The 11,158-nt window shown below is 41.5% G+C and overlaps 1 protein-coding gene across 1 annotated transcript; it reads right to left on the minus strand.

Moving 5' to 3' along the window:
- Nucleotides 1-4,973: 4,973 nt before the first annotated feature.
- Nucleotides 4,974-10,883, minus strand: C4H4orf17 (chromosome 4 C4orf17 homolog). The gene is made up of 7 exons (XM_035543537.2): nt 10,733-10,883; nt 8,557-8,763; nt 7,897-7,961; nt 6,184-6,345; nt 5,838-5,919; nt 5,335-5,503; nt 4,974-5,025 (listed from the first exon to the last, which is right to left on the minus strand). The coding sequence occupies exons 1-7, from the start codon at nt 10,881-10,883 to the stop codon at nt 4,974-4,976; spliced, it is 888 nt and encodes a 295-aa protein (XP_035399430.2).
- Between the last annotated feature and the right edge of the window lie 275 nt (nt 10,884-11,158).

An 11,158-nucleotide genomic window follows, 5' to 3' on the forward strand; every position in this document is an offset into this window, starting at 1 on the left:
TCGTAAGACTGAGTGATGACTGCCTGAGGGGTTACCAAGGATTTGGAGGCAATAAGTACCTGCAACTTTGAGGCCTGATACGGTAGTCGATGCAGCATGTGTGTCTGCAGGTATCATGACCTGTGGCACCAATGAGCAAAGAAAGCTCACACGCAAGTTGTGACTGACACAATGGAGGTGGAAGTGCTGGGCTCGTGAGAGACCTGGGCAGTGCTTCCCACCAACTTCTGGAGTCAGTAGAATTTGCATGATGTTACAAGGCAAGGTAGCACTGGGAGTGTCTCTTGGCTCCCACTTTCCTGTCTTCTGATACATTTAAATTCAAATTAAGGAAAAGATAGTCTGGCATGCTGCTTTTGGAAGGCTCCTAGTGTTACTCCACAATATCACAGCAGCTAGAGGACTAGTCGTTGTCTGTTCATACCATTGCTTATTTAAATCACTTGGCCTTCGTGTCCTCTGGTCCCGTTGTGTTTTCCATTAGTGCTGTGTTTTTTTCTCTGTTCATGCTAACCTAACCAGTCACACTAGGCTGAAGCCTGTGCGTCTTGTCATGAGCTGTCTCTGCAGGATGCTGTCCTCAGGGTGCGTTAACTAGTGAGATGGAGAAGTGACTGAGAGCAGACTGGTGTGACTGGTGTTTTGACGGGCATACCCTCTGCTTTCCCATCTCCTGCAGTTTTGCAGCCATTTAGAAAAGGCCTGTTCTCTGTGGACCTGGATGTATACTGACGACACTTGAAGCCCTTTTCTAAATGTGCTAGCTACTTAGATAAAAAATACTTAAGATATTTCACTGGTGGAATCAGCAGCGTGGGACATGATTGTACTACAGTAAATTAGGATTTGCTTTCAGGCAGCATATAAGCTCTGCAGAAGACCTCAGGGAGAAGTGACAGTTCAAGAAGTGCAGGATGGTAAGATGGTCGTTTATTGACATCCCTAGGAAAAGCATCCTGAGTGAGCAGTCTTGGTCTCATGCTGTATTTCACTCTGATGCTCTAGCTGTGTCCTTTTTCATTCTTTTTTTTCCCCACAAATGTCTCTGGCTGCACCTGTGAAACAGAGCATAGGCTTCCCCAGTAATACCTCCTGCCTCTGCAGCAGGGGGCAGAAAACAATCCAGTGACCAAAAATCTGGATTTGTGAGAAGTGGTAGAATCTGAGAGTGGCTTCCCAGCTGTTCGACTTGTAGTGAGGGGCCTCTGGGCGTCCTGCAACATGGCATGGCATGCATCTGCCAGTTGTGCAGCAAAGAGCCATGACAGCACAGTTGCTCACAGTGAAATCTGGGCACATCACCTGGAGAAAGACACCTAAACAGAAGCAGCGATCCAGCTGTTAAATGGGAAACTGCTGCTGGGGTCCCAGGTGAGAGGGAAGTAAGTCCCCAGTAAGAGACAGGTACTAGGTCTGAGCCGAACGCTGTGAATGGTGAGCCATGAGCTATATGTACTTGGCTGCTTAATGGGGCAGAAATCAAATAGAGTTGTACAGAACAAGGTTTGCAGTAGTTAAGGTCATGAAATTAAATTAGAGCTTTACATTAGCTTATATTTGTAGTTACATTTACCTTGCAGTTGCTGGAAAGCAGAGCCCATGTATGACATGCATCTGTGCCCTCTGCTGTCTTGCCGTGTATCTCATATTCCACTTTTCAGTATTTTTAGTCTATTTTTATCTTGATGAAGAGAATACCCATTATCTTTATTTTCCTGTAGTTTAATATATAACTGGTGGGGGTTGGGCTGGGGAAGACAATTCAACCCTGATTAAATCGTGCAGTCCAGGTGTTCAGCATGTGGTTTTGTTACTTTCAATGAACCTGTTAGTGTGTTTCTCCTGGCTTCCTTCTTTTTTTTTCTTAGATAAAACTAAAATGTGTCTTTGCTTATCTACAGTGAATAAGCAATATTATAGAGCTAACAATACTCAAATGCATTAGAATACTAATGCGTTTTATTCTTAACTGCTTACTGAAATCGTTTTAAATGGCTACACAGCCACCTGAACCTAGCTCTTCTTTTTCTCCTGAAGACTTGCCCATGTTTAGTTCAGGTAATGTGTATAACTCAGTTCTGGTTTTACTGCATGTTGCAGAGATTTTGCATACTTATTGTATGGGCCAGGTCTGCAGCGCCAGGGTCACCTCTCTGAGAAGGGACAGAAATTAAATACTTGCAGAGGAAGATCGGTCTGCTACCCGAGCGCTTCACAAAGCATTTAGAAATATTTGACATTGATGCATGGACAGTTAAATTAGTATACTATCCGAACCTTCTCAGTAACAGCAGGTGGTTCCAAAAGACTGTAGACTGCCAGCTGTTAGTGGCAAGGACAAGTGATAGTTCAGAAGATGGGGCATCTAATTATATTACAGAATAAAGAAATGCAGTTGCCTCACCAGAACAGTCGTACAAGGATCTCCATCCTCGCTGCACCCTGGTGTGTTTGTAAGAACCTGCTTCAGCTTCTCCTGTTAGAGAATCCAGTCACTATCTTTTTTGCCATCCCCTATCTTCCCAACATAAATGGCTTTTAATCTGGTCTTGAGGTTCACACATTGAATATAACCTTGTTCTCCCTTCACTAGGATGAGTGAAGCACCTTTGAGGGAGATTTGTTTCCAGACATCTAGCAAAAGTGTTAACAGATGCTTTGAGAAATAAAGTACTGAGAAGATGCAATGACTTCAACTGACCTCGCAAACTATCCCACTTCTGGCCCTAACGTGTTTGCTCAGTAGCCTGTCAGCTTTGTGGAGGAAATGTAACTGTGCTATTGAAAGGCTGTGTTAACGTGGTAGCTTTCAATTTGGTTCTGTTCAGTAATGAGTCTCCAAGGCCTCCGAGATGTAATTACAGTTTTCAGGCTCAGCTAATGCAGCATGATGCTAAGAGACAACTGATAAGAAATGCTCAGGACAGAGATTTATACAGAATTAAGGCAGAATGGATATGGCCAGAAGTACACATGAAGTTATTTACCACAGCTCAATGTATGGTCACTCAGCCCTGCTGTTGGTTTTGCTGCTGTTTGCTTTCCATCTCATTTTGTAGTGTTTATACCGAAGACAAAAGGGAAGTTTCAAAGCTCTGCCAAAGTGAAGGGCATGCATCTTGTAGCAATATCACGTTTGCCAGCTCCTCCCATTCGAAGCTTTGCCTCCATTTACTGTGCCCTACGGGCTAATGCTTTTGCACAGCTCTAGAGAAATTACATATCCCAGAAACCGAGGCCCACTTCAATTGTTTTGTACAAATGAGTTTCTGCATCCGTGGTATGAGTTGGCAAGAGTACCTGAGTAAAGGACCACTATAAGTGCGTGGCTTTCCACTGGCCACTCAGAAACTTTTGAGATCTTTTGAATGAGCCTGGATTCACTGAATAATCTTTCTCTGGAAAATCAATGGAAGTGTGCTCGATTTACCAACTTGCTTTGGTTTTGTGAGAATGAACAGAGGCATGTTTAAAGCAGATAAAGTCCAATTCTTCTGCCTTCGCAGTTCACTCACAAGACCTGAGATACTTTTCTGCCATTATTGGCCTGTATTTTAATTGTTTACATGGTGGTTTTAATGTTTGTTTCCAACCCCACACCGTGGATGCTAAAGTTTGTGATGCTTTTATACTAATAATGGAGATATGGAAGCAAATAACTTTGCAGTGAGGCAGACATCTGCAGTCACTCTGCAGGCCAGATTTTGAGAATCCAGGGTCTTTTTTTCTTCCTTTTTCTTTTTTTTTTTTTTTTCCACAGTGCCTGAGGCTTGACATGCATCTCTCCAGATTTTAAGTGTGTCCCTCTCCTCACCCCAATATGTCTGTGGCTGTAGAGTCAAATCTGCCCACAAGAACTCTTTGTGCAGGCCTGGCTGAGACATTCAAAAAGATGAATCTGGTGCCAAAAGTGTTGTCTCTGTCTTTTTTTTTTTCACTTACCCCACTTCACATGTATTTATGCAGAATGGTTTGGTTGAATCATATGAAGATCAAATTTAATGAGCAGAAAATTATTTTAAAAGAGTCTGAACAGCTGTCTTTACATCTCTTATAATCTTTGTATCTGTAAGTATACTTTTTTGTATGTAAAGGTGACTAGCAGCTGCTTTAGTGGCTATGAGGAGGTGGGACTCCCCTGGAAGGGAGGCGTCTGTTGTTTGGGGGGGGTGTGAAAGCAGGACTCTCTCTTGTTTCCATTTCCATTTCTCTGTTGGCCAAGGTTCTTCCCTGGGGACAATGTGTCTGCGTGTGCTGGACATCTGTTTCTCAGCCTTGAGAATATAATACGTTCTGCATCTTTTTCTGGAAAAGATTGTGAAAAAGAAAGCTGTAAATTCCCAGACTAGGCTTAGGGTTTTGGTATACTGATTTGGTTTTATGTACTCAGCTAAGAGTATAGAAGCCCATTCACTCTTGAGCAAGGAAGCCACCCCCCCCTCACACAACATTTTGAAAAGGAGAAATCATTGCTTTGGAGATTTTTCCTTCGTCCTTCTTTTACTTACATAAGGTCACACTCCCCCACTCCTTCAGTGGGGTTACAAACAGCCATAAATGCTGGTAGCATTAGAGCTGTCCTGAGTGGCTTTGTTAAAACAATAATGTACTCTGTGACTGACTTTTGTTGTCTCTTTGTGTTTCGGAGGGGACACAAAGAGGTGATGGTAGTCTCTGTTTGGAGTGCCAGTACTGTTTGTTTGCCCTGGCTGGCTAGAGGATGCAAAAGTGGGCTTTAAGATTTACGTGAATGTTGTATCAAGAGAAGCCAATTGAGTGGCTGCAATAATAGAGGGTCTTTGAATATCTAGCTCTTAGAGAACTTAAATTCAGATTTTAAATTTAATTTCTCATATTGTCACTGAAGTTTGGTCTTGCTGCAAAGACAAAAGTCAGAGCTTCTGAGCATTCACAGTCCCTGTGCTGTTCAGTAGCATCCTAGACACGCGGTGTCTTAACATTTACAATTTCCGTTACTTACCATGCTTCATGTTTTGACTTGCTTCTGATTCTTTAGTTGAAGGCCTGAATGAAAGAGGAATAAAGTCACACTTCTTGAATAGTATAAACTGAGAACTGCAATGTACAGGAGGCTTTTTTTAAAAGGGGTTTCAGGTGCTCCTAAAGCTTTGTTCTGCTCCTGCAATAACTAAATCTGTATCAAAGTGCGTGGGGTTGATTGTAGTTAGGAGTGTCTTTGATTCAAGTTCTGCCTGATAAAACTTCAATCACAAAGTAGCTTTCTTTACAAGATTCACTGGTGAAGAAACCAAAATTTGCTGGTTATGAGGCTTAGCCCATCTCTAATCCTGGCAGCATCACTGCAGATTTTACCTGTTATTCATTTCCCTTTCTGGACCTCTCCAAGGAGGGGGGTGAGGCTTTAGCAGACAGTGGATATTCGTGTTCTCTGCTGCGCCTTCCTTCATGGCGTGGGGCTGATTATTCAGCACGTCTTTGTCAGCCAGTTCTGAGTAAATCAGGTTGGACATTAAGTCTTTCTCTGAAATTTGAAAGTAGCAGAAATTTTATTTACGTTTCCACCTGCTGATCTGGATGTTTAGAGATGATGTTTTGTTTGCTTTCTGCCTTCCCCCAGCCCGCAGCAGCCACGGGGAGAACATTTTCCCACCCTGCACTAAATCTGAGCATGCTGAGGTCTGACTGACAGATTTCTGTTCAGAACAGCCCCGCCTGGGCCGAGCACACCTCACTGGGACCTAGTCCTTCCAGCTCAGCAGTCCCGCTCAGTTTAGCTCGGAGGATGTCAGGGGTTTACACAAATATAAAAGAGAACTTTCCTTTCAAACATGGATGCATGTGCATAAGTTTGTTACCTTTTAGGCTTGCCCTCAAGAGCCATTTCTGGATCTCTGTAAGCGAATCTGTCTGTAAAACTTTGCTCAGTTTTTCCAGCACCTGGAAGATGTATGGGATAGCTACCATGAGAGAGAAGAAGCTGAATGACAACATAGTTTTTATGTATTTTAGTTTATCTCTATCTGTGTGAGTGTGCAGAGTTTTACAGCTGCCTAGCAGAGTAATTGCTAAATACAAAATTAAGCAAACGGAATCCACACTTTGAGAAAATAAGTTCATCAAATAACATCTCATGCTGTCCTCAAGAGAAATAAAAATGTATAACATCACAGGGGGCCATGTACCGCAGCACTCATGTCTTACCTTTATTTCCCGATCCAGGTAGCTTGGGATGAAATTCACGTTCTCCTGAACGTGAGGACTGTGAGTCAAGTTGGCAAACGGAGAGGAAGGCTGGGTGAGAGACTTGTGGGCTCCCTGCACAGCTGCAGGTTGTGCAGAGGTTTGGCATCGCTTTTTCAAAAGCTTTTCCAAAATAGAAAAAAACACATAAAGAAAGGGCATGACTCCATTTAAGCAGGAATTAAAGGCAATCTGAAATATGTCTAACACTGGTCCCCAACAAGGGTATACAGTAAACACATGTAAAGCTGTTATTTGACTGAATATGGCCAGAAATAGGAAATACATAGGTTGATGGCTACAGCTTTTAACACTGTCACCAGGAATAATAACAGATATGCATAGCATAATATGTAACGTTGGATTTTTCCCTTTATTGCTGAAGAAAATGTGTAGAACTGTACATCATGCTTTGCTTTGAAATGTCTTTCGGAATAGCTATGTTTTTTTTTTTTTTTTGGAAAGATCTGGATTTTGGTATAAGAATGAAAGTGATGCTGGTTAACAGTTAATGGAAATTAGATCAGTAAGGAATTAAATCTGGACTTCTACGTTCTGTTTGCTTTTCCATCATGAATTTGTAGTGTGCTCCTGAGCAACTCTTCATTTCTGCGTGTGCAAGTTTAAGCAGTCTATTAAAAGCCTTGGAATCAATATGTTTGACAGAAGGTTTTGTTTGTAAGCTCAGAGGGGAAATGCAGAGACAAAGCAAAATGCACCCAACAGAGTTCTTAACAACAGTTGTTTACTGTGTGGTGCTGTATGGCAGTATCTGGCCATTGTATTACTATTTTGCAGCCAAAACACAGTAAATAGTTTGAAGAACTGTGATCTAAATGTATAGGTGAACAGTAAAAGTAATGCACGTTTTTTACTATCTTCAGATTGGGGACAAAAGAGCAATATTAATACAAAAAAATAAAAGAAAATAGAAAAATACATAAAATAGAAAATAAAATTAAAAAAAAAAAAGGAAGAAAAATTATTCCTTATTTTTAGCATCTTTACTGCAAAACATCTCAGTAGTGCCCTCTGGTGTTCAGTACCTATACAGCACCTATACCTATACAATGAAATGCATTTCATTTTTAAGCAATCCTCCTCGTGATGTGTTGTTTATAATAGAATAGTAACTTAGCACTCAGTTATTGTACAGTCGCTATAGAGGAGATGAGAAAGTGCCTGCAACTTGAGACTAAAGAGCCACTACATGGAGAATCTTTTACTGGAATTTATGAACACAGCTGCAAAGCGGGATCTAAACCCCAGCATGCTGCTTCTGCAAAAACAGCATCAGCAAAAGTAAAGCTGTTGGCAGTAAATAATCTAAAGATCCTTTGTGTTGAGAAGGCAGGCTTTTTCCTGTACTTGCTTGTTTTATAACATGACCATTTTTTCCCCAGCAGTCCAAGACAAAGTGGGTTTTATTGCAATCTTCATTGCATTTGACCACTTTTCTTAGTAGCAAAGTATAGTTACAGGGCAGAAAGTGATGGAGGTATAGCTTAGTCATCACCCTACTTAATACCATACCCCTTCCAAGCTCTCCTCATATCCCTTTTCTGGATCTGTGTTGTCTTCCTTAGTGCTCTTGAGACAGTCAGTTTGGGTTACAGTGGTCAGAAGTGAGAAAGAGAGCGCGTAAATGAAAAACTACTGTGTTTTTTCCCTTACCTTTTCAGGTGAAGTAGGGTTGCTTTGAGTCCTTTTAGGAACATCTGCAAGTCCTTCTCTGTTTTCTGGAAATCAACAAGCAGAGTGTTTTATCAAGTTGAAAAATAACAAGCATAAGGTACACGTTACGTTGTATCCGGGGCGGGGGGCGGGGGGGGGGGACATTTTTAATTACAAAAATGTGCTAGCCGTATTTTAGAAGCCTGTATTTCCTTTTTTTGTTTGCTTTTACTACCTCACACGGTATATTAATGCAATTATTAGCCTAACAAGAGAAAATCCTGGAAACTGCATGTCACAGGTGCATGCTTATGGTGCTGTGTAACAACCACTGCAGAACGTTGCTCACAGATGTAATTGCTGATAACTGTGAAATTGTTAGATGTCTAATGAGCATGGGATCTTTAAAACCTATAAAGAGACAAGTGGAGTCAGCAAGGAGAAATCTTTTAAGATGTGGTGGTTAACAGAGAGAAGGGAAGAAATACTTGCCTTTTTAATGGACATTTTTTAGGCTAATGGACTAATTGCCCTACGTTCCCTTTACCTGGACCCGAGCTGTTATGACACAGTGCCCTGGCTGAGACCTGGTTCCACCTTTAGCATTTCATGTTCCCCTTCTGCTGCCGTGTAATGCAGCAGCGTGGTGCCCCTACTCACGTGTCACAAACTGTGAAGAGCCTGGCGCCCTTTGCATGAGAGCCTCGAGCCTTGGAAGGTAGCTGCTGGCAAGCGAGCTCCCCGCAGCGTTCCCACTTAGCACACGCTCTTGATTGGCTTCTTGCTTGGGGATGGCTGTTACGTCAGCATGTGCTTGTTCTTGTAAAAAGCTGTTTCTTACAATACAGACTGGAACATTATTTAAGCCTGTCCAAAAAATAATAATAATAAAAATAAATATAATAATATAGGGCTTGGGGAATGACTTAAAGGGAATTTCAGAAATCTGGAAAGCCTGGCAGGAAAAATTGCTACTCAGCTGCAAGAAAATTTGCAAATACAGTATGACTTCGTTACTGCGTTAGGTCCATGATTGGCCCCTCACAATCTGCTGCTAGACCAGAAGCATGATAGGAACAGAGCTGGTAGCACATGGAAAAAAAAAAAAAAAAAAAAGGATACTTTCTGCCATCTGAGAATGAGCCTGTAGCCAGCATTACAGAGACAGAAACAGCCGAGTTTGCTGTGTACTTTTTCATGTGTCAAGCGAGATTGCCCTTATATTTTTCTCATTTAAAACAAATTTTGAAAACAACCATTAGTTTTATCATTGGTCCAACTGAATTTAGCATGGAGAAAAAGCAGTTCTATTAAGTAGCTGATGATGATTTTCAGAACCTCAGTTCTATTGAGTATTTGACATAAGACCAAGCTGAAGCAGAAAATAATTACAGCTAAACATTACTCTGCTGAGACTACAAAGTTATCCACCAAATTAAAGTTCATTTGGCTGAGCAGTATAAGAGTTTGGTCTTTGCTGACTGTTGTCAGCTTGTCTTTTTTGCCAGGTTCTAGGACAAGAGAGAGAGAGAGAAATACATTCTATATTTCTGTATATTTTATATTCTTATTTATCTAGATTTCTATATATACATGTACAGAGGGAGACACAAAATTTTAGACATTATAAGCTGGGTGGTCAATGTGAAAGAAGTCTTGTTTTGTTCCTTCAAAGGTATCCATTCTGAATTGAAGGCTGAAAGTAATTCAGCCTTTTCAGAGCTAGTTTGGTTTAGATCACCCTTCATACCTTATTACAAAAGTTATATCACAGACTCATCGACTAGCAATACAAATCCTGTAGCAATATCTGCTCATCCTAATAGTTCTCGAGGAACTCAGTAGAGATTGTTTCCCCATCATGAGCTTTATTTACCTTCTACAATGTAAATCTGGCCATGCATCAACAATCTTATTTCAGCCACTGACAGAAAGATGCCTTTGTACAAACGTACAGGTGCAGCTTTAGAAACAGAAGCTCATCCCTAGAAGTGTTATTTCTTTTGCTGATGCAAACGGTACACTGATTTTGACTGTATTCCTTTCAGGTGTAGGAATAGTAATCATTGTTAGCATGCAATAAAGCAGCACAGTGTTTTTAGAGCACCAGATTAGTATGAAATTCTACATTGCATAATATGTTGCCCCTGGAAAGGTATCACAATTATATGGTGAGAGTGAAATAGATTAAAAAAAAATAAAAATGAAAATGTCTCTGTAAGCAGAGTCTCTGGCACTTGGCATACACTTATATATAGAAGGAAAAAGAAAGAAATTATTTTAGCTGAAACGAAATCTCAGACAGTTGTCTTAGTGAAATAGTTACTGGTACATTGTAAAGATTTTAGCATTGCTAACCTTTACATTGCCAGCCTGAGATTGTTCGCTGCTGAAAAATGGGTAAAGATGCTTAGTGGAATGAAATGAAGGTAATGACTTTGCGTGTGCATAGTGGAGAGTGTTCAGGGTAGGTTGTCAGCAACAAATTTATACTGAAAAGGGTTTGAAGAGAATTTTTCAGCATTTACTTCTGAGTAAGCTTCACTCAGAACGAAGCTTAGTGCTTCGCTCTCTCCAACGAATGCCATGCTATCACGCAGGGACACTGCATGTGCATATTGCCCCCTTGAGGTCTCAGTATTTTGGCCATGATTGATCACGGTTCTGAAAGTGGTATCTGTTACTGAGTTGTGCATGCTGGTGAAATGCTTCTTTTAGATACAGGAAACGGGAGCATAGGGTGTTTTTTGAATAAAAATGCATTACACTCGCATTTCTCTATGTGCTTGCCAGGGCAGGCATGCAGACTATCCATGTGGTCCCGAACAACTCTCACCTGGGATGTGGCAGACCATCCGAGGGTGGGGGATGTTCCTGGAGAAGTAGTACTTTCCCCCCGCGCAGCTGGAGTCCGAGTAATGGCGGTGGTTCCATGGCACGTTGTGGTTGAACTCGGGTTCACACCCCAACCTGAGGTTGGTATTCATCGTGTGACCGTCCTTGTTCTCCTGCAGAGTGTCTTCCTGCAGGGCAGGCTGGCTCTTCTGCTCTCCAGCTGAGGCCAAATGCTGGAGGTGAAGTAAAGAATAGGAATTGACATTGACTTCTCCGCTACTTTTCTGTCTATTTCTATTTTTCTTTTAAGCACTTTATCTCTTATTTTTACCTCTTCCATAAGCATTTTGGAGAAGCTGTAAGCACAGGGCGGTGGAAGCAAGCTGCCCACTGCTCCGTACCTAGGCAGTTACCTCAGCCAAGTAAC

This window comes from Cygnus atratus, chromosome 4, assembly GCF_013377495.2.
Source record: "Cygnus atratus isolate AKBS03 ecotype Queensland, Australia chromosome 4, CAtr_DNAZoo_HiC_assembly, whole genome shotgun sequence".
Classification (NCBI taxonomy): domain Eukaryota; kingdom Metazoa; phylum Chordata; class Aves; order Anseriformes; family Anatidae; genus Cygnus; species Cygnus atratus.